Source organism: Anarrhichthys ocellatus, unplaced genomic scaffold (assembly GCF_004355925.1).
Source record: "Anarrhichthys ocellatus isolate YVR2014 unplaced genomic scaffold, GSC_Weel_1.0 scaffold656, whole genome shotgun sequence".
Lineage (NCBI taxonomy): Eukaryota > Metazoa > Chordata > Actinopteri > Perciformes > Anarhichadidae > Anarrhichthys > Anarrhichthys ocellatus.
The window spans coordinates 1-23,277 of NW_022280630.1; the positions used below are offsets into that span (position 1 = coordinate 1).

General features: G+C 43.5%; 3 protein-coding genes across 5 annotated transcripts; 2 read left to right on the top strand and 1 right to left on the bottom strand.

Annotated features, from left to right (window-relative positions):
- Positions 1-5,675: 5,675 nt before the first annotated feature.
- On the top strand, positions 5,676-9,843 carry LOC116376860 (ethylmalonyl-CoA decarboxylase-like). 2 transcript variants are annotated; one of them, XM_031838355.1, is made up of 7 exons: positions 5,676-5,710; positions 7,136-7,201; positions 7,671-7,849; positions 7,992-8,134; positions 8,811-8,863; positions 8,989-9,069; positions 9,170-9,843. In XM_031838355.1, the coding sequence occupies exons 2-7, from the start codon at positions 7,140-7,142 to the stop codon at positions 9,585-9,587; spliced, it is 936 nt and encodes a 311-aa protein (XP_031694215.1). In that variant the 5' UTR covers positions 5,676-5,710; positions 7,136-7,139; the 3' UTR covers positions 9,588-9,843. The 2 variants fall into 2 exon arrangements, with proteins under 2 accessions (XP_031694215.1, XP_031694214.1); XM_031838354.1 differs by having other exon boundaries at positions 5,697-7,201.
- Positions 9,844-11,064: 1,221 nt separating this feature from the next.
- LOC116376858 (E3 ubiquitin-protein ligase rnf146-like) lies at positions 11,065-14,987 on the bottom strand. Of its 2 annotated transcripts, none has more exons than XM_031838351.1 (3): positions 14,860-14,987; positions 14,106-14,168; positions 11,065-13,849 (listed from the first exon to the last, which is right to left on the bottom strand). In XM_031838351.1, exon 3 carries the CDS (start codon positions 13,835-13,837, stop codon positions 12,704-12,706), a length of 1,134 nt encoding a protein of 377 aa, XP_031694211.1. In that variant the 5' UTR covers positions 13,838-13,849; positions 14,106-14,168; positions 14,860-14,987; the 3' UTR covers positions 11,065-12,703. The 2 variants fall into 2 exon arrangements, with proteins under 2 accessions (XP_031694211.1, XP_031694212.1); XM_031838352.1 differs by having other exon boundaries at positions 14,942-14,968.
- Positions 14,988-15,053: 66 nt separating this feature from the next.
- LOC116376859 (malate dehydrogenase, mitochondrial-like) lies at positions 15,054-16,619 on the top strand. Its single transcript, XM_031838353.1, has one exon. The coding sequence runs from the start codon at positions 15,059-15,061 to the stop codon at positions 16,190-16,192; it is 1,134 nt and encodes a 377-aa protein (XP_031694213.1). The 5' UTR covers positions 15,054-15,058; the 3' UTR covers positions 16,193-16,619.
- Positions 16,620-23,277: the final 6,658 nt, after the last annotated feature.

The following is a 23,277-nucleotide window of genomic DNA, read 5'->3' on the forward strand; positions in this document are numbered from 1 at the left end:
ATAAACATTAAGGGACAGGCACACACACACACACACACACACACACAACCATACACATCCTTACCCTGAGATGCATGGAAACCTAACCCCTCACCCTGAAACCTGGCACCCCAGGCTGACTGAAATAACAGGTGCAACAATGTTATGGTGCCAGAAATCCTACCCTGGCGCTGATATAAATATAAATATTGTCATCCTTTCCTGATGCCTGTAGCTTTGCGCTGTGTTGGCTGCTTCACACTGTTTTCCTGTGTCAAGGCTGGCCAGGAGCGTGGATTCCCAGTGCTGGCCTGTGCTCAAGTCTGGAGGTTTCCAGATGCTGAAACCATTATATAACCAGTACAAACTGTTTTGATTCTAATGCGGCTTAAAACACAATGGAAAGTGTATATGGAACAATATTTTAGCATGCAAAACATATAACACAGGTCCAACCAGAGACAGGGGTCTAAACCAGACTGTTGTATACATACAGCCATTGACACACAACACTCATTGGCCACGTACACGGTTTGATCTGATTTGATTGGTGTAGCCCAAAACAGGTCCTTTCTGTAGTCCTCATCCTTTTACAGCCTGATTCAAAAGAACTGAGATACAATTTTCACTCACTATGGTATGCATAATAATTCTAATGAGCAGTTGTGCCCTTTTGCTTGTTGACTAGTGTCAAGCCTACATTTTGGCCTGCAGCTTTCTGTGTGTCCACAGCCTTGTTTGTTTTCTCCCCAAACAATATAATGGTGAAGCTTGACTAGCCTGCAAGGAAGCTCATTAGACCTCTGTCCCCTGCAGTGCATAGACAAACATGACTAGCAAGTTATATTTGGTCATCGGGTGTATCGTTGCAGATTATTTCCCTCTAATGTCAACCGAGATTAGGATCATGTTAGATTATTTAAGAAGGGTTTTGAGGTTTTTGAGTTGTTAATGAATAAGCATGAAGAGGACACTCTCCACTATCAACACCCGCAAGGCAACAGGTCCAGACAACATCCCTGGTCGTGTGTTGAAGGACTGCGCAGAGGAGCTTAAGGATGTCTTCACAGATGTCTTTAATACTTCTCTGAGACAAGCTGTTGTACCATCATGCTTCAAGGCCACCATCATCATACCTGTGCCAAAGAAATCCACTCCGTCCTGCTTTAATGACTACTGTCCGGTGGCACTGACCCCCATAATCATGAAGTGCTTTGAACGGCTAGTCATGTCACATATCAAATCCATTCTTCCCTCCACCCTGGACCCTTTCCAGTTTGCATACCTTGCCAAACAATCCACGGAGGATGCAATCTGCTCTGCTCTCCACCCAGCCCTCACCCATCTGGACTCAAAAGACTCATATGTGAGAATGCTGTTCATAGACTTTAGTTCAGCATTCAACACCATAATCCCACAAAAACTCATCTTCAAACTTTGACCAGCTGGGGCTCAACACCTCGCTGTGTAACTGGCTGCTGGACTTCCTCAGTGAGAGGCCACAAGCAGTACGTGTCGGCAACAACACCTCGAGCAGCATCACACTGAGCACAGGGGCCCCTCAAGGCTGTGTGCTCAGTCCACTGCTCTTCACCTCGCTGACACACGACTGCACCACAACCTACAGCACCAATCACATGGTCAAGTTTGCAGACGACACAACTCTGGTAGGTCTCATCACCAAGGATGATGAGACCCACTATAGGAAGGAGGTCAGCCTTCTGACCACGTGGTGCAGAGACAACAACCTCCTTCTGAATAACAGCAAGACCAAGGAGATTATTGTTGACTTCCGGAGAGGCCACACTCAACACCCACCATTGACCATCAATGGTGCTGATATAGAGAGAGTGAGCAGCACCAAATTCCTGGGGGTGGACATCAGTGAAGACCTCTCGTGGACAGCCAACACAACATCACTGGCAAAGAAAGCTCAGAGGCGCCTCTACTTTCTCCGCAAACTGAAGAAGGCAAGAACACCACCACCCATCATGTGCACCTTTTACCGAGGCACCATTGAGAGCATCCTGACAAACTGTATCACTGTGTGGGGCGGAAGCTGCACTGACTACAACAGGAAAGCCCTGCAGCGCATAGTGAACACAGCTGGAAGGATCATTGGTGCCTCACTCCCCTCACTCCCCTCCCTGCAGGACATATACGACACTCGCCTCACCCGCAAAGTGACCATGATTGTGCGCGACTCCAGCCACCCCTCACACAGTCTCTTCAGCCTCCTGCCCTCTGGGAGAAGATACCGGAGCCTCCGTGCTCGCACCACCAGACTCTCAAACAGCTTCGTCCACCAGGCTGTTAGGAAGCTGAACTCTCTGAACTCTCTCCCTCCTCTCTTTTAAGACTCCCCATGTCCAACTGCTGCTAAATACAGATTGATAGTTTTTTTGTTCTTTTTCTCTTATTATATATATTGTCTAAATGTTTTTTTAATCTATTGCACTGTATTCACTTTATGTTTATATGTTTATATGTTGGACTAGAGAGAAACGTCTTTTCAACTCCCCTGTATGTCCAGTACATTGTGGAATTGACAATAAAGCAAACTTTGAACTTTGAACTTTGAACATACCTCTTTTGGTGTATTACACCATATTATGGTGATGTTTTCAAAGTTTTGGCTTGGTTTCAAATACACAACACATATTACAGTAAATAGTCACATTTTGTGGTTCAATGGTTATGCAATGTGAGTTGCTACCGACACAACCCTGTCGCGGTGGAAAAGTGTTCATTGGCCCTCCAGCTCCCCTGACCTAGCTCCCTACACTTCTCAAAGATAACCTCCAGGCCCCTGAGAGTCTGTGGCCCCTGCCAACCTGCCATTCTTCCTGCCCTGAAATAGATCCTTACTGGCACTCATCTGTGTGTGTGTGTGTGTGTGTGTGTGTTTTCTTATCTCGGTAAGTTGGTATAGAGCCATGCTGACTGCAGCGCATTTCCTGACTTCCTGTGGAGCCCCAGACAGCTGCATATCGATCAGTACACTGATGCATCACTTTAGAGGCCACATACAGTACACACAGAGTCACACACAGAAACACACACAGAGAGAGATACAAGCAACAACATTTGTGCATGCATCTCTCTCTCTCTCCCTCTAACCATGAGTCACTTTGTAATTTCAGACAGGCCTCCATTATCAGCTGGAGTCTGCGGCTGCATCACTGATATCCGGACAGATCATAAAACAGCAGGGCTGACTTTAATCAAACACAGTGAGAAAATGATTTAAGAATTAGCTTTTATAAAATAATAAACTGTCTGGACAGAAAGCCATTCCATCACACACCTACCACACATAGACGATCTCTTACAAACACTCGTGGGCGACATTAAAGACTACTATGTATGCAAATTCCGCTAAGCCACCATGTCTTCCAGGCGCTGCACTTCTCAGAGTGATATTTAGAGACAGGTTGCAGGCTAGCTGACGTAGCTTAAAGTACTGTTCAGAGCAAGAAGGAGAGTCAGCGTGTCTGGAATGCCTGCCTGGGATGATTCACACCGACCTTTTTGAATTCCTTCCCCACTTTTAAATAGAACGGAGAGGTAATTTTGAGTCTATCGCAGTCTTGGATGCAGTAAACCGTGTCCTTTCATGTTTGTGGTACAGTCATGAATCAAATTGGTTTGACAAATATATATTGTATATGATCAAATTACTTACAATGGTGCCACTGTGTCTAATCCAAGTTAATAATGGTATATGAATACAGTACAAGACACAATCACTTTTGCTACACTTAAAGGAGAGATACAATGCTCATTTCCAGCTTCATGCATTTAATTTAGGGGTTCTACAAGAACAAGATTACATGCTTAAATGTTAAAATATATATATATATATATATATTTCTCATACTGCCCATTGCTACAGCGCCTGTATTCTTCCTCTGTCTGATAAACAACGTTTGAGTGCCTGTCTCTTTAAGGCCCCCCTGCCGAAAATCCCAGTCTGCTCTTATTGGTCAGTTTTTCCAGTCTTCCCATGGATGTAATTCCACAGTTTGGCCTCTGTGTAATAATTTGCTTCAAAGCCTTGTGCTATAAACCCCCTTAAAGCTCCCATAAAGCCACTATCTGGGGCCCCTTATAGCTACTGTATGGCAGCTGGATACCATTAGGACAGTCAGTTAGTTACCTCAACCATACATACACTGTTCTCATACACATACACGTCCACACACAATGGGCCTTGATGAGCTTCTTTGTCTAGGCCCCTATTGTGTCTAGGATCGCAACTGACTGCTAGTCTCACTTATTACAAACATTTTCTGATAGTTAGCAAAGGAGAAACAGAGAGAAAATGGTCTTTTCTCATACGTTTATGGTCTCTGGACATATTTATTTTTGAAAAACCAAGAAAAAGTGCATTTTGCATTTGTATTTGTACATGTCACCATTAAATATATTTTAGACTTTCTATTCAGCATGTCTCTGGAATCGTCAAAGTTTGTTTTCACATATATATTTAGGGCTGTGAATAGCGGCAGAGAATGTGTGGATTGAAGAGAAGCATTTATGCTCCCAGTAACCATCGATCAGATCACAGGACAGGAAGTGTCTCAATATCCCTCTTTTTTGGCACATTTCCCTTCCTTTTCCTGCACATCTCTTGGTCTTTAAATCATCCTCTTGTTCATGTTAGTTTAAGTTGGTCTCACAGTCTGAATGCTCTCATTTCTTACTCTCACTCACTGAGCATTACACTTATCTCATATCTCACTTTCCACCTATAATTGTATAGATCTTTACAAACCTCAGTATTCACACGGAGGCTTTGGTTATACTCAGGCAAATTATTTCAATAACACAAGTCTGTGGTAGTTTATGTATCTCTGTTTGCACAGTAGGCGAAATGTGATCCCAGAGCAATTCACACTTTTTACTGCCTTCAGGAAAGGTGGTAATCTCTCATATGATATTACATGTTTCTAGGAAGAGTTGAACAAGACCATTTCTCAAAGATGAGTTGCATCTTCGAAGGATGCTTTTTAATGGCAAAAGTGGAAAGCTATAACAAACAAATCCTAATCTCATTTTGATATAATTCCAAACCCAATATTTGATAGCACACATATATATTTTCTTTGACTGGATGTCAACACAGTGTTAGACTTGAAAATGCATCACCTTTAAGATTCAATCAGCTCACTGGTGTCAAGCAAACAAAACCTGCTATTTTGCTGTTTTACCTTCACACAAACACAGAAGGAAAACTTCAGTTGACAATAGGCTATGTTAATATTACTGTCAACTGCCTCTGCCAATGCTTTATTATAACTCGTAGGTGTTATTTAAAGCCCTCTGTCAATACTACTGAATAAGGACATATCTGTAGAGCCAGTTCCTCAGTATTCTGTGTTTACAGACTTGTGACAGACAAAGAGCAGATCTCTCTGTGCAGTGCATTGGCCCATGATAAATAAGATTGCATGCTGACAATAAATTATAGCTTGAAGAGTGTTGTGTCAAATGGATGTGACACAACATCACAATTACATCATTTTAATTGATATATCTGCCTTTATGCAAGAATTGGCAGAATACAAATTAATCCCAAATCACATTTGCTGCGTGACGGTATTACTCCGCCCCCCCGTGGGAACGTTGAGGAACTACATGTGTGCGTTGCCATTGTCTACTTCCGAAGAGCTCCAGTTTCCGGACGGACGAGTTTCAGAGTAACACCACACGACCGTCATTTAGCAAGGTTGGTGCTTGCATTTTTGTTGCTAAATGGTTTGAAATTTTTGTAGCGTCAAATTGAAAACATTTTATGAAATGCATTATTTTTCTACGGATCAAATGGACACTTAAACATCGTATGACATCCATTTTTTTCCAAACAACATTCAACGGTTTAACGTTACTGCAAAACAAGAAATTGTAAAATTGTTGAAAACTTTGATGAAAGGCTACTTATGAATGGATTTTGTAAGATTGCTTCCTTATAGCCGTAGTTTCACCAGCAACGTATTAAGACATGAATGATGGATGTTTTCCATTTAAGATGAATGTAACGTTATAGCAGTACAGTACAGTAGTTTGTCATATTTAAGGAAAGCTAGCTACCTTAAATATTTACGTACATACTTAACTTTCTAGATGTCAGAGGTCATGGTAACGTTTAGACACTTTTTTCTGCTTTACGTTACTGCTAATAAAGCTACAGTCACTATACAAGTGTAGCCTTACTATCTATTAGCTTACTATCTTCATTTTCAGATATATCTGCTGTTCCCTACTTTACATTTTCTTTTCTCTACATTTTTACATGTTTAGGCATTTTTGTTTTATTCCCTACTTAAATAGGCCTTTTTCACGAAAGACATTTTGACTTGTCACAGGAAAAGCACAAGTGTATATCATACAATTCGTGAGTATCAGGGGTCCTGGTGTTGTGCTTGCTGGCTCACTGTCACTCTCACTGGCCCCTCAATAACTGTGGTTCATCACTGTGGTTCAGTGAGTCAGGTTGAAGTTGGGTGGATCTATACTGGTAATTGCGTGATGTCACCAAACTGTGTGTTAAGATACAGTCTATGGTTAAGAGGCCTAAGTAGGCAACACAATTAACGTTAAGTGAAAACACCTGTGTGTAGTGGATGAATCATAATTCCCATTCATAGCATGAAATGCTGTAATGAGCACATTGTTAACAGTAAGAACGTCTTTATAAAACGCTGGTTGTTTATCCTGTAGATATTGTGAGCGAACAGATGCATCACAGCAGCACACAGGTGTTAATAAAAGTATTTGAATTCTATTTAACTGCGTCAGTGCCAGGGTCTTGGTGTTGTGCATGCTGACTCACTGTCACGCTGTCGTGGCTTACGGACAATGGAACCGTCATTAATGTTATTAGTAACACTTCTCCCATTATTACGAGTCAAAAGGTCTGCGGTGAAAAGAAAAAAATCTATAACTGTCCCAATTCTGTCAAAGCTTGTTGGGATTTATTTGATTCTGATTTGTTTTTGGCCAGTCAGCAGAGTATCTTGGCAATGATCCCTGTCCTCAAACGTTGATCCTCCGCATATATGCCCGCCATCTATTTTTAATATAGTAAAATGTGTGAAGCAGTGGAGTTGAAAGTGAGTATTGTCTCCCACATTTCTCCGTCTCCATGCTGCAGCAGGATGGTACTCTGTGCAATGAGGCGGCAGCTCCTGAGGAGCAGCAGCTGTGCAGTCTGGGCCAGGTAAGGGAGACGAACCAGCGTTGTTTACCACCATGCCGGACTGTGGCAGTAAACAAAGTCATGAATACAAGAACATCAAGTCTACTGAGTTGAACCCACATTATTTGTTCACAAATCACAAACAGGGACAAGTCTAATAACCAAAATGCATTTCTAAGGTGCTTGGATATGCAAAATGCCAGTATATGAAAGTAATACTTTCTCTCATTCTGACTCATGACTAAAATGAGTCATAATCAGATGGTTCATTTGTTTGTGTGACTGTGTACCATGCCATCTGATCATGTAAAGAACAACGCAAGGTAAAGACAGAGGACATTTATGCTGTCTAAACCTCCTGGTAATGTACCATAAGTATGCTGTTGTAGCAGTTAAATGAATCATCCACAAACAGCTCCTGTATGTCTATTACCATCCGTAAGAGCTGGATCTGTATATTGATGAACTTTATACATGTTGTTCCTCGAAGGCTGCTGCTGCAGAGACAGAGCGGTGGTTGTGTGTACTCCAGCGCCCATGGCTTCAACCAGGAGGAGATCACAGAGAAGCTGCAGGCCTTTCCTGGAGGCTCCGTTGACCTGCTCAAACAGGAGTCTGGCATCGCTGTGCTGACCATCAACTACCCCTCCCGCATGAATGCCTTCTCCGGTAAGGTGACGGTACATTTAACACTGTATATTTTTTTCCGATTGATTAGTGCAGAAATAGTATTCTCAGTATGAAACTCATTTGTGCACAATCACAAACATAAACACATTACAGCCCAGTTGTATTTTTCCTTCCTCCCCAGGCAGTATGATGGTGGAACTGGAGGAGAGGGTGAGCCAACTGGAGAGCTGGATGGAGGGTAAAGGCGTCATTGTTCAGGGAGCTGCTGGAACTTTCTGCTCTGGATCGGACCTCACTGCTGTCAGGGCGATATCTAACCCACAGGTAGCAAAGCAGAGCTATTCTTTAAAGCAGAGGGTTCTCAAACATGTTGGGGGGGGGGAGAACATTCTCCAAAGACCTAAGGGTATGCTTACTACCGTTTGTACTCTTAGATGCCATTGGAACTATTTGTATTCTAATGCTTCTCAATCTAAATAATTCAAACCTTTTTCATACTGATTAAAAGAGCGCCATCTCAATTAAAATCAGGTTAATGCCACTTTGTTTTGCCCTTATGTTCCGGGTGCTTTGTAGTCAGATGCTGCTTTGGCCTGGCTGGCTTCATGGCTTCGTTTGTGACATATTTTGGTCCACCTTCGCTGTTCCCAAAAAAACTAAACTCTATTTAACTGTCATCAATGTGGCCAATTTGGGCTTAGTGTAACTTGACGATGTGGACTGCCGCAAGCTAAGCAGCAGCAGGAACGGTGCAAAGCTACCGTGGCTAATGTGGGTGGGACACAATATTCTTGTTTTATTGTCATCATCTGTAGATATGTGTTTTTTTAATGACACAGCACAATTTATGAATTTATAGCTAATTATTTGGCTGACCCCCTGGCAGAGGCCCACTGTGAGAATCACTGCTTTAAAGTATCTTTTTGCTGTTGCTATCTGCATACTGATGCAGTCAGTCTGTCTGCCTGCATCTCTCTCTCTCTCTGCTTTTGCCTTGTAGGATGGGATGAAGATGTGTATGTTCATGCAGAATGCTCTCACAAGACTACTCAGGTATTGGGCTCTCATTTTCCTCTCAACTAAATCAGCAGCAACCAGTTTGAGCTTAAAGGAGTTAGCGTGTAGCTGTTACATGATGTGCACTACGGTATGCTGACAGAATAGTCTCCTCAGTGCAGGCTGCCTCTGATCTCTGTCGCTCTGGTGGAGGGGAAGGCGCTGGGAGGAGGGGCAGAACTCACCACTGCCTGTGATTTCAGGTAAATAAAAGAATACACCCGAGGATCTCTTTCACACCTTCACCTTTCATCCAAAGGTTTTCTAATGATCTGACTTATGTCTGTCATCTGCGTCTCACAGGTTAATGGCATCTGGCAGTGTGATCCAGTTTGTCCATAAACACATGGGCCTGGTCCCAGGCTGGGGCGGCACCGCTCGACTTAGCCGCATTGTCGGAAGCCAGAACGCCCTGAAGCTGCTTGGTGGTTCTCTAAAAGTGGATCCCGAACTTGGCCTGCAGATTGGTCTGGCGGATGGAGTGCTGGAGGTCCGCCGGGCCGAGGAAGGTGCAGGGGTTGTCCTACAGCAGGCTGAGAACTGGCTCAGCCACTATACGGAAGGAGCTGCCCCAGTGATCCAGGCTGTGAAGAAGGTAGTGTTGTCAGGGAGAGAGCTCCCTCTGTATGAGGCTCTGAGGACTGAGAAGGATGTTTTTGGGACGGTGTGGGGCGGTCAGGCTAACCTGCAGGCTCTGGCTAACAAGTCCAAACACAGATGAGCTCCTAAGAGCTTCTCAGATCAGCTAAGAAGCCCCGTTCAGGTCAAAATTGTGTTGAGAACTGCTACAGACTGACTCTTAATTTACATCAACAAACTTAGTCCTTTGATGTGCTGAAGACAGTAACAATGCTGCTCATGTAATGTGGACTCTGGGAATGAAGAGTTGCGTGATGAAAGGTTTCTTCTTTGTTGGTAAGGACTACGAACTTTATAATTTCAATAAATCAGCTGGGGCATTGCCTCTGATACAATAATAAGAGATCCATCGTTGTTTTCTCTTCAAGTGACATCATACCAACATAACTGAATATGCTGATATGATTCAATGGGTATTAATGTCTTATATTTTCAGTATGGATGAAAGCAAGGACCCAAAGAACTCTGTTCTCAATCTAAATCCCTTCTGTCCTCATTAGTCAAGCAAATTAACTCCTGGTCTGCAGAAAATGTGATTATGGTAATAATTAGATCATGGCCAGGCTGAGCCTAACTGAAGCAGACAGTTAGATACTGATGAGGCATCACGTGTGAGTGTAATCCTGCTGCACTTCTTTCCTCTTTACTGCAATTTTGTAGGTTAGTGTTTTTGTGGCCTTGATCATCCCCACTCTCCCTCCGCTCTAATGGGAGGTTTTTACTGTAGCTAAGAGGGATTATTTGGCTGATTTTCAGTACTCATGCACAATGGCTCTTGTCGATGCATGTGGAAAGATGCTGAGGCACAGGGATACATTAGACAGTTCAAATATTTATTTGTAAGGTTTGGCACATTTTTCATGTCGCACTTAAAACTAGCTCATTCCGCAAGTGAGACACTGCAAAAGCACAAAACTGCAGACTGAAATATCAAGAACAGGACGGATCCCTGGAGGATGCCCGGCCTTTATATCCTGTTCCCCCTGCAGAGGTCATGTTTCCTGGGCAGACACCCAGCTGGAGTGCTGATAGCTGCCGTGGTCAGAATACCAAATACCTTCAAGGTGAGGGAGGAAAAATCAAGAGTTGGCGTCGTTATGATGTACAGCACATAAACACTTTATATGGTGTCCAATGAGATAAAGAGAGGCTGTATTGCATAGTGTGGGCACTATGGATTGGATTACCAACTGTATCTTGTTACACCCGTTTTGATCATGTGCTTAAAGCAACTTGAGGAAACCACAATGACTTTGCCTAATTCGGCACTGAGCAGTTTTAGTATGTGTGCTTAATCAAAGTCTTATTTTGGATGCTTTGTTAAAAGAATAGGTATTGAATATTTCAGGCCTGTATGCAGTGGGAAGGATGATTTATTTTTCCTTCCCCTATAAAAATATCCTGGTGGTACTGTGGAGAAAAAGGGGTGAAATCTGACTTACAATGGGCCCATTAATAGTTCTACTTATGCAACACTTAATACTAAATATAAAAAACTGACATGTACCCTATCACACGGTAAATGACAATATACCAATAATCAGACAAGAGCACAAACATAATTTTAGGATGATGAAATGACAATTTATTCTTAAATTACAAACCATGTAACAAAAAAGTTGCCAAGCAAAAACTGTTACACAAACTTTATTCTTCAGAATGAAAAGTCTAAGACTGAGCTGATGTAACAAATATAAAAATGACATAACTTGAAATCTCTGCAGTGTGGCCAATAGCAGCGTCATGTTATTGTTCTCTGACTGCCTCAGACATCATACAGATTTACAACCATAAGACACAAAAAAACAAATTAAAAACATAAACTCAACACAAAAATATCAATTCTCATCATCCTGCCGACCAGTAGTGATTAAGTAACTCTCTCTTAAAACATGCACAAATCACAAAACTTTAGAAACACACCAATTGAGAATACTTGAGTCAGGGACAATAAGAATACTCATGAGGCTACAGAGGCCTCAACAGCTCTCAAAATGAAAACACTGACACTTCACATTAAAATGCCAATTATTTAAAGCTGGGAAAGGCTAAAATCAAGTCAAGATGTACTTTTATAATTCACATTCATTTAAAACAGGATTTGTAATCAATACAGATTTTAGTAGCCTTAGGTTAATTGCAATCAAATCAAAGACGAACCATCAGCAGGTAGCCAGATAATCCTGTGGGCTCTTGAGTTACAATGTTGTAGCACATTAATTGAATAGCAAAGTACTTTTATGTTTCCTTTTTTATCTGGATAAACGACCTAAAGATTTTCTTCAAACCACAATCTGCTCTGAAACAACACAATTGCCAAAGTCAGCGGATAAATGTCAGAATTCTGAAGGAAAGCCTTCATAATTAGTTCAATCTGAAGTAAGAGAAATCAGTTAGGTAGTGGCGGTTGGGAACTAGCTATTATCAAGGATTAAATTCTTTGCAAGAGTAGTTGGATGACTTGAGCTCTAACGAGCCCATTTCTGTGTGCTATGTTAGCTGAGAGAGTTAAAGTGTAGATGATTAGAATGCAGCTGTTCGTGATCATGATAAAGAGATCCATTGTCGGGAGTAACATCCCCATTTATGCTTTGTCCCTCGACTGTCACAGACCTGACTGGACTCCCACAAACCCCTCTGGGTAGGAGGAGAATCAATTTCAACACCAGACTACCTTGGATAGGCAGACGCAGAGTGGAAAGTAATTTTTAAATTTTTAACTTCCACTTCTGTGAAATTTTTCAAATAAACGTGATATGCCTGCAACCAAATGGCAAAAAGTGAGCAGACTGATGGCAGCTGAACACCAAAATAAGTATGCTACCTCACATGATGTGCTGGATAGACAATTATGAGATGTCCCGCCTCACAACAACATGTTGTATCCATCCGACTCATTAACGAGCCGTGCCTCCCGTCAGTACTTGCACACGCAACAATACTTCTACTGCTCTATATAGTGGATGAGGCTGAAAACACGCCATACAGATACATCCAGATTATTGTGAGCAAAATAGAGACACCAAATTTGATTGCTAAAATATTGTTGTTTACCTAAAAAAGAACAACATGAGAGTACGTTATGTTTAATTTCTTACCCACAGCCGATCCGTGACAGAGTAAACGACAGCATACAGTGAGGAATAAATTAATGAAATGGAACATAGCAATTTGGTGACGATGGCATCGTTGATGACTTCACACTTCAGTCACTGTGCACTGGCCATCGGGCATTCTGGACCTTCCACTGCTACTGGATGAAGAAGGAGGCAAGGCAGACTCAGCACCAGGAGGGGATCTGTCTTCTGGATTCAGTCTTTGCCCCCGCGGCCTGTCCTCCGAGGGCTCTACACGCTCTCCATCTCCCCCCTCGTCTTCTTCATCATCGCTCCAGTCTCCAGAGCCAGACTCATCCACAGAGGTGTGAGGGTCAGAGGACCTGGAGGGTGAGGCCTCCTCTTCCTCATCTTCTTCCTCGCCTTCCCCAGCCTCAGACCGCTCATGAGAAGGTGTGGGCCTAGTGCTGATTTGCAGTTGGGAGAGAGTATCCTCCAGAGTGGGGCTGCTGTTGCCAGGCTGACCACCAAGGGAGGTGGGAGGTCTGGCAGTGGCTATAACAGTAGGGGGGATACCTGTAACCTGCTGCTGTACACCTGCCACTGTCATATCTGCCCCATCAGCAGAGTTTTCTCGACCAGCTGCCCCAATGGCCGCAGTAACACCATCAGTGTCGAGGCGCAGACCCGCCACTCCCTTCTTGGGGATATCCAAAACATCCCTCTTCATCTTGCGCCTACGACCGTGCTCATTGCGCCTGTACTGCACCATGTTCTCCAAGTCAGCTACATACAAAAACCCAGCAATCAGCATTTCAGCGGTTTTCTTGCCCTTGGAAAAAGCGTCCTCCAGCTCGCGGCTGGTTCGCTCATCGTACTGCCACCAACCATTACGGCCCTCATAATACCAGGCGTGATCACTTGCTGCCCCACCCCGACCTCCCGCCGATGCCTTCAGCTCCTCCGGAGAGAGAAGTGTAGGCCTTTCCAGGAAGTCGTCCGGTACTTCCTGTCTACAGAGAGCACAGCGTTTGCTCTGCCAGGATGCTCCTTTCACACACAGGAAACAGAAGACGTGATGGCATGGCAGTTGGACTGGGTGGGAGCAGCTCTGCAGACAGATGGCACACTCCGGTACAGGCAGAGCTGGGGATGAGTTACTGGAGCCAGAGCATGAGGATTCTGCACTGTTCCCACTTCCACCGCCACTGTTGTTGCCTTTCTTACTGGATGGAAGCGAGCTGACAGAGTGGTCTACCTCTCCACAACTAGCCATCCTTAGGAAGTACTGAGGAAAGGGGACAATTGTAAATATGTTTGATAGTGAGCATGTTAGGATTATAAAGTATAGTTAGATAAATAATCTGCAATGATAGCACTATTTTACTGCTGGTGTCATGATCACATTTAACACTCAACTGTAGGTCACGTCACTAAATAGCAAACAGTCCAAGGATGAACAAACTAAGAATTCTAAATATCAAATGATACTATAATCTATATGTCATCTTTAACCTCAAACAAGGCTGACATTTGATACTTACCAGAAGTGCCTTAACACTAATTTATCATGAGGAGAGCTGATGGACCTTCAAGCTTGCCACTGCCTAAAGGGAAAGGAGCAGGTGGTGAAAATGTAGTCATTTGTTTTCAGACTGAAAGTAAGTACAATTGTGATAAACAGTATCAAGCCATTTCTTATGTAAACGTTATCCGACAACGGAAGCTTATGTGACAAACAAGCTGGACTTTTAAACAGATGCTAAAACGGATTAGCATTAGCTAATAATAAGCGTTAATTAACTTAACGCTAGCTATGACCGAAATGTTACTTAAGTCTGTGGAACAAAAGGGCTGCTCTGTCAACTGTCTGACCACTACAAGTGAACTGTGTCAGCTAACTAGCTAGCTAACTGTTATACGTTTGTGCAAACCCAGCTGGCTTATGAACACAGCCAACGATACTCGAGTAAAAACCCAATGCTAACGATCTAGTATTGACACTAACAGTTAATTGGTGACAGTCCATTAGCAAACTAGTTGAGCTAATGTTAGATACAAAACAGCTACGAAAAGCCGAGCAGTTTGTTGTTAACCTTCAGTATAAACACAACACAACAGCGGGATCATAACAATACGACCTGTTGTGGCTAACGCTGGCTAGGCTATGGTAGCACTCTGACTCCAGCAAATAGACGGAGTTCATATGACGGCGCTAGCTTATTTTAACAGGGCGACACAAACTGCAAAGTATTTTCTCACGACAGAGACAATGCAACGACTGCGTGGGTACCGTACCGTTAAATGTAGCTGTGTTAGTCTTGTGCGTAGTTACAAGTATTCGTGTAACGGCGCTGGTTTCTAATGCTAGTTCACCGACCTCCAATGTTAGCAGGCTTTGTTTTCATCCGAAAAAGGAGCTAAGATAAAGACGACGACGTAAGAGTACGCGCTTACGCAGTCTGACGTAAAATCACGCGGCCATTATATTCTGCGCATGACAGTTAGCTTGATTTCCTGTTGGCTCGTGGCTAGAGGACGTTGGTGTCACAGACGAGAGGGGCTCAGCAAGCGTTTTTACTTTCCACTAAAGCAAGAAAAGAAGCAACAAACAAAAATGTTTGCCCGTACCGTGAGACCGACCGTGAGCCTGGCTCGAAGCCTATCCACCTCGTCACAGAACAACGCCAAGGTTGCGGTGCTTGGAGCGTCAGGCGGCATAGGCCAGCCGCTTTCTCTGCTCCTCAAGAATAGCCCTTTGGTGAGTCAACTCTCCCTGTATGATATTGCCCACACCCCCGGGGTGGCTGCAGACCTCAGCCACATCGAAACAAGGGCCCATGTGACCGGCTACATGGGTCTCGATCAGTTAGACGCTGCTCTGCAGGGTTGCGAGGTTGTGGTCATCCCCGCCGGTGTGCCCAGAAAACCCGGCATGACCCGCGATGATCTCTTCAAAACCAACGCCACCATTGTAGCCACCTTGGCCGATGCCTGCGCCCGCAACTGTCCCGAGGCTATGATCTGCGTCATCGCCAATCCTGTCAACTCCACCATACCTATTACATCAGAGGTCATGAAGAAGCATGGCGTGTACAACCCCAACAAGGTATTTGGTGTCACGACCCTGGACATTGTCAGAGCAAACGCGTTCGTGGCAGAGCTTAAAGGTCTTGACCCAGCTCGTGTCAATGTACCGGTCATTGGAGGTCATGCTGGGATTACCATCATTCCCCTCATTTCCCAGTGCACACCAAAAGTGGAGTTCCCTGCTGACCAGTTGGCTGCTCTGACCAGCAGGATCCAGGAGGCCGGCACAGAGGTGGTTAAGGCCAAGGCCGGAGCTGGATCTGCTACCCTCTCCATGGCCTATGCTGGTGCCCGATTCACCTTCTCTGTCCTGGATGCCATGAACGGAAAGGAGGGTGTGGTGGAATGTGGGTATGTCAGATCTGAGGAGACAGAGTGCAAGTACTTCTCCACACCTCTTCTCCTGGGGAAGAACGGCATTGAGAAGAACCTCGGGCTGGGCAAGCTGACTGCCTTCGAGGAGAAGCTGGTTGCCGATGCCATGACTGAGCTGAAGTCTTCCATCAAGAAGGGCGAGGATTTTGTGGCTAATATGAAGTGAACAGGGGGCATTAAGTTAGTTGAAAACGAAGAGCTGTTGTGAATGATATTTTTTTTTTTTTCTGTCTTAACTTAAACGGCATCTGGGTAAATCTCAAGATCTGTCAGTGTTTCCCCTTTTGTTTTTGTTTGGTCATCTTTATTCAGAAATCCTGGTTTTAACCAAGGTCCTGTGTATCATCTCCTTACCTTTCAAACATGGCTTTATCTTGCACTATGATTACTGTACTGTGACTTATATATATTTTGCAAATGTCAAATTTAAACAAAATTTCATATATTTTCATGTAAAGCCTGTATTAACAGGGATTTATCTGCCCAATGACTGAGGAGGAAATACTGTCATGCCTGTTGATGCAAATAGATGTTGAGCAACTGATAAGCAAAATACTTACTCCACCAATAAACAGTTTAGCTAAAAAAAAAAACCGGATTCTTTGTTTCTTGTTTTTTCTTACACAAATAGTTTGACTGTACAGCTGAAACACTGACCACATTTTTAGGGCTGTTAATTTTTCATGAAACTAATCCAGATAAAAGGGATCACCTTCATTTCTTATGTCAAATCTGGTTCATTGGCACTCATAGTATAGATATGGGTTGTTGGAATAAAAACCTAATGGGGAAGCGATTCAAAGTAATTTTACACTTGGAATTATAGTTGAGGGAAGTTTGAGCTACATGTTAGGTAATTGTTGTAGTTGCTTTTTTTGGTGAAAAAGGAAACGGGGCTATTGTCCCTGCAAAAACAACAATCACTTCATTTTGACTTTCATAATGACGGCAGATGGCACTACTCATTTCTTTAGTCTGCATGCTTTTTGATTCACATTATGTGCTGTGGAACAACTCATTATTGGTGTATTATAATTGTTATGGAAAAAGTGGCAGGCTTCCTTGCTGCCATAGACAAAACAGCCCGTGGCAACTTCTTCATCAACAATCGATAGCGGCACACTGTCGTGAGTTTCACTTTGCATTTACTCTGAAGGTTTTAGGTAAGTTCAAGTGGATCGCACAAGATGGCAGTTGGATGAGAAAACAGACTCCGGTACAAACCCATTATAGTTTTATTTGACATACAGGTGCTTTTGGTTCCTAGTCGAGGAGCTTTACTGAAAGCACAGATTCCATTTACACAAAAAGAAAAACCAATGGTAGATTAGATTCCTCACTTATCTGGATAAAACTAGCTTTTGTCCGAGACAGAACACATGTTAATTGTTTTCAGTTTGTGGCCGTACTGCTTTGATTCACAGCAGGTTCTCCTACATCTGTCACTTGCCGTGATTATGAAGATGTCACAAGATGACAATAACAAATTCACTTTTTAATTTTTTTTTCTTTACAAATTCTGCACCAAATAAAATAAGGTAAAAAGATCTAAATAACAGGAACAACAATAATAAACAATTGTTCTACATAATGTTGCGAAATCTACATTCAAAAAATCAAGATCCTCAATGTTGTACCAGGGCCCCATTAAATAACCATATCAACAAGCACATAGTATAACGTCTTTGTCGCTCTGTCCGTCTGTACGCCAGTCCTCCACACAGTCAGACATTTCTCACTTTGTTCTTCAGTACCGTCAGCAGTGTCTCCTGTACTTTTCAACAGAGCCACTCTCTCAGTGGTGGAAGTGAAGGAGTGGGGGCTACAGGGTAGAAAAAAAACATACTTTTTTAAAGTCCATAGTGGCCCAAGCCTTGTGGCTGAATGTGCCCTATCCCGCTTGTGCATAAACATTATATTCAAATCATACAGGTAGCAGCAACACCCCTGCAGAGAGGGGTCGAGGGGGGGTGAACAGTGGGTGAGGATGGGGAGTTTGTGGAGAAGGAGGAATGAGGAGGATAACAGGCGGAGGTTGGGGAGGTGCTGGACTTTCTGTCCAGAGCACTACTGTACAAGGCTGTCTTCGGGGGAGACTGGGTCTGTGTCATGGCCTCTGCGATGTCTGTGCTCAGTTTTGTTCCTGTTATCCAAGTCTTCGCGTTCACCTGTGTCTCTCTCCCTCCCTTGCTCCCTTTCTCTCTTCCGCTCCCGTCGCCCCTCTTGGTTCTCCTTATCTTTCCGGTTGTTGCGATTCCTCCGTTCCCTTCGCTCATTCTTCTTCCGTCCTCCTGGAAGGAAAATGACGTAACAAAGATTAGTAAAGCAGGGGAGAGGGTGAAGCTTGTCATCTCCCTCCCCCAACAACGTCACAAGGTAGTATTCAGTGAATAAACGTTTTACTTTGCATCATTTTCATGATTTTCTTATCCCTATGTTTCAATAAGGATGTTGTATCATATTATGCAATTAACACAGCCATAGAAACATCCAAAATACAGGTTTACAAGTCAAGTAGTCACAATTATTATGCGTTGCCACTTAAGAAGTCTGTGTACAAGTGGCATATATGGTAATGTAGTAATGAATGTATGCAATATTTCAGCTTAGGAGCCTCAAACACACATTTTTCCAAGATGACTTCTTACAGTATTTTGCTGTGGCTAAAAAGACTAAAGCTGCTGTTGATTTTTGTCTGGCTAACTGTAGTTGCTGGGGTTCATAGCCTTAAATAATCTATTCATCGCCTGTGAGTAATGAAAACCACTGGTTGTCGCAATGCTCGGTGTTCACCACTAGATGCCAGTCTTTACCCACAGACAGCGGCCCCTCTCCCTGTGACGAGCGGACCTTTGTCCAAAATAGAAAACCTTTAAATAAGCCCCCAATTTATCTGTTCTTGCAACACCATCTCATAAACAAAACCAAGAGTTTTGGAATGCTGAAGGTTTATCTCTGCTCGGGCTAGAGTTATTAATGATAATAACAAGATCAACCCCCAGGGAGGTTGGAGACGGGACCTGCAAGTGAAAGCAGAGGAGGCCCTTTCCTGTTTTTGTACTGCTGCTGTTCATGTGTGAGTGGAACGGAGCAGCACGGCCTGCTTGGCTGGGTGGCTGGCTAGTCGGGGATTGTGAAACTGCTGAAGTAGGCAGTAGGCACAGACACACGGAGAGAGTGAGAGAGAGATAAAGGGAGGGAGAGAAAGAGATCTCTCTGTGTCTCTCCCGTTTAGCCCCCTACGCTCATCCTCTCGCTCTCTGTCTTTTCATTAATCAAGCCAGGGCTCGGGTTGGACCATGGGCCATGCCTGACCCACACATTCTGGGCTAAAGATAACGAGCTCTACCTGCCCACTGTGTTTAATCTTCCTCTAGAAATAATGAAAGAGGACAGGAGGTCAGGGGATGGACTTATGCATGTGTGAACAATGTGCTCAAAACACGGTATGGACGGCATAGTTTGATTGCAAGACGGTGAAAAGTTACTGAAAAAGAATCAAAATCAAAGAGAGCAAGGATCGGTGGGTCCAGGGATGGATGGATGGATGGGGTAATCTGGTGCATTGACTCATTCAGGGTCTGCCCCCCGTCCTCTATAAACACAGGAAGTCCCCTTCGCTCTCATTGTTTTCTCTGTCCAGACACCATTTACAACTATTTACAAGTTCAGTGGATTAGTCATACTGTAGCCCCCGTGCTTTTGTCGAGCCAGAGGAGAAACCTAATCCATGCCAGTGTTGAGATGATTAGGAGAGTGTTTATCAAACCAAGCCGCGTTTGGTTAGTTGGAACTGTTTCCGATGGACTTTTTGTAAACTGTTTAGTGACATGTGTGTAATGGTCCCCAAATGAGACACCTTAGGAGGTTTTTGACATTAAGCACATTCCCAAGAGCCAAGTTTTAATGAATAATGTTGGACTGGCAGTTAGTGAGAGGTTGCTTTAGGGACAACACATGAAAATCCTCCAGTGATTTTATGAACTGGGACCTGTACCTGCGGTGATATAGCATCATTCGAAAAAGCTTCTTTGTTTGCCTTCATAAAAAGTGGAGGACATCACCTATTAGTCCTGTTTTGGCCAAGATGTGTGCTATATGTTGTGAGAATGCAAAAGTACTACACATAGATTTATTTAATAGATTGTTCTAACAACACTTGGTAAAATTGTTTTTAGGGGAACAAATGCGTCTTCCAATTGCTCAGGAATCAAAATATTTGGCACAGTTTGCTTTGTACAGACACATGTTTTAAACCATTACTTATCACTTACACTTGGGGTACTGGAAGTAGGCGTAGTAGGATATTGCATTTGTACAGGCTGTATTCAGTGTTTGATGTTAGGTAATTGCATGAGTAATGAAGAAATGCATTGATACTGTGTTATTTAAATTCAAAAGTCACTGTAGTGACTAATTATGTAAACACTGTTTTTATCAAGTGAAATGGTTGTGTTTGGACTATTACATGTATGCTGTAAGGGCTTCCTGTTGGTACAAGTTGAATTACTGAAAATGCAGTAAAAGAGAAATAATGCATCATCACGTTAAGACTGTGACCGTTTCTCTGCGACCAGCAGCCGGGTGCAGTGACTTCCTAATGTCTCCACTGGTTGCCTGGGAATAGCTGCAGCAAGTAACTCCCCGTAAATCCACAAATAGTTGCTGTTACGTTTGTGTTTGTGTTCAGAATAAGCAACAGAGGCACAATGTGTTAAATAGAGCTTTAGAAGTGCTAGATGGGCTTTTAAACTATTTTTTGTGCTAAATCAAGTCTCTTAGTCTTAGGCTCCTGGCTCTAGCTCAGTGCCGAACAGACGTATGTGAGAATCGAGTCTATCGTTTTAATCTAATTCTTGCAAGATTGCAAAAAAACACATCTCCCAAAATGTCAAACTACTCCTTTTAATGTGGTTTCATTCGCCGTAACCGCCACAACTGTAAAGCTACTGAAACACTTATTTAATTTCAAGCCTTTGAGCACTGTCTATTTTGTTGTGTAGCAAAAGCTCATAAAAGTGAGTACAAATATACAACACGAATAATGGTGTAATATAAGAGAGCACTCATAAATCTCTGTGGTCACTCATGTATACTTGCTCTACCAGATGTTGTTGTTTGTAGTAAGACTAGATACTCTGTAAAAGATTTTTTATGACCAACGCTGGACAAATATTGACATTCATTTCAAATGATGGTGAATCTGGATCCAATTAAAGAATGGTCTGTAACTTCTCTTAGGTTCCACGTATAATTAGTGCCACATTCAGGACACAGATGACAAGTATTTGTCATCAGTACAACTGAAGAACATTTGCTATAATGTCTAGCTAATCCTTTTCATGGTATTTATTGAACTAAAAAAAAACAGATGAGAGTAGGAAACAGACAGATGAAATGGGAGAGAGGGGCACTGAGGGTAAGGGGAGGTGTGTGTGTGTGTGTGTGCACGTGTGTGTGCGGTTGGAGGAGCACTGTGTGTTTTATGGTGGCACATCCTCCGTGGCAGGCGCTCTGTCGTCCGGGGAGCTTTTGGCGGGAGCCAGGCCGGGATTAAAGGCTATGGGCTGTCCCACAAGTGGAATGCCTGCCGCATGGCCGCCAGGATGTCATGAGGGGGGTTCTGGGGGTGTGTGTGTGTCAGTCCCCCCCCCGCCTCATTGACTGGCTTGTGTAATAGCCAGGTCTGTGTGTATGAGTTATTAAAGGAGGCTAATGTTTGCAGAGGGCACACAGTCTATCTGGCCACAGAGATAGAGAGGTGAACGGCAGGTCGATCGAAGGACAAATTAGCCAGCGTTAACTTGAGAGAGACAGCGGCGGATGAGGATGCATGCCTAAACATTCACAATCTCTAAATGCAGATAACGAGGGAACAGAGCCAAGTTTCTCTGACTATAAGCCAGAATATGTCAGTGTGTTTCCTACAGTTTTACAACTTTTCTGAAGTGATATCTGTAATTTAAAACATTGTTTGGAGGGGGGGGGTCAACACCAACCAAGTTGAGATTTTGCAGTGTTTCTATAGAACTGGAGCAATAGATCAACATCTTCTGTCAAGGATTATTGATACAACTCTCATATCTGTGCATTGAATATGAAACTGGAGCCAGGAGAAGATTACTGTAGCCTAACGACCTCAAGCAGTGGAAACAAGCTAGTTTTTTTACCTGCCAGTGAATTCACCCACCAACAACAAATAATAGTTTGATTGTCTAAGTCCCAAACAACAACTTGTTATGTTTTTGTTTGAGAATGGATTAAACTAAGAAGACACATGTTCATTATTGGGTTTTTAAGGTGCTGCTAAGAAAGATTGAATAATGAGTTAGAACAGACCAATGGCGAAAGAGGACGAAATGAGCTCAGTAGACTCATGTGGAGGAGTAAAATGATGTAGCAAGGAGCATAATGGGAGGAGAGGTGGGACAGAGAGGGAGGAGGAGGCAAAAAGGAGAGAGTGCAAAAGAGGAGGAAAGGAAAAGGAGGAGGATGTATCAGTGTCTGAGGGCTGCTGGAGGATTACAGGGGGCTCTCTGAGGTCGGACCACTGACCCCCTAGCGTGTGCAGAACGTAAACAGCGAGGGGAGGAAGCGTCGAAGCAGATAATTAGCTCTTCATTCACTGCGGATGCTCTTGGCGTGAGGGCAACCGGGTAATCACAAGCAGGGGCAACGTCGACAAACTGGGTCTGTGAGTCTGTGAGACTGGGTGTGAGACTACAGACAGCTTTCTTTCTTTCTTTCTTCATTCACCTCCCTTCTCTCTCAGCCCCCTCCTCTCACCAGGCTCAAACTAGATCAACAGAGCCGTCGACTCCGCACTAAAGTCTCGGCCCCGACCCGACTGACTGGGAGCGCCAACAGGGAGCTTATATGGAGGTCTGTGTTTTCTTTGGTGTGGTAGAGAGTGTGTTTGCGTGTGTGTGTGTGTGTGTGTGTGTGTGTGTGCCTGTGTGTGTGGAGGGGACGAGGAAGGGGGAATGGATCAGTAGAGAGATACAGATAGAAAGTGAGGGAGAGAGGGATAGCAGGGGTGACAGAGGGCAGATTTCACAGTCTGCCTTACAAATCACGTCGACCCAGTTGACTCTCTTCACAAATTACCACCAAGAGCAACGGCTGTTTAGTTATTTTAGTGAGACAAAGATGGTATGTGTGTGTATCTGCGTGCGCGTGTGTGTGTGTTTGGGGTGCACAAGCGAGTGGGTGTATCTGTATCTGGACTTGGGTGTGTGCATGTGTTTTTTT

Coding starts and splice junctions, on each gene's coding strand:
- LOC116376860 (XM_031838354.1), top strand. CDS start 7,071: ATGTGTGAAGCAGTGGAGTTGAAAGTGAGTATTGTCTCCCACATTTCT. Junction 7,202..7,670: donor AGCTGTGCAGTCTGGGCCAG/GTAAGGGAGACG, acceptor TGTTCCTCGAAG/GCTGCTGCTGCAGAGACAGA. Junction 8,135..8,810: donor GGGCGATATCTAACCCACAG/GTAGCAAAGCAG, acceptor TTTGCCTTGTAG/GATGGGATGAAGATGTGTAT.
- LOC116376858 (XM_031838351.1), bottom strand. CDS start 13,837: ATGGCTAGTTGTGGAGAGGTAGACCACTCTGTCAGCTCGCTTCCATCC.
- LOC116376859 (XM_031838353.1), top strand. CDS start 15,059: ATGACAGTTAGCTTGATTTCCTGTTGGCTCGTGGCTAGAGGACGTTGG.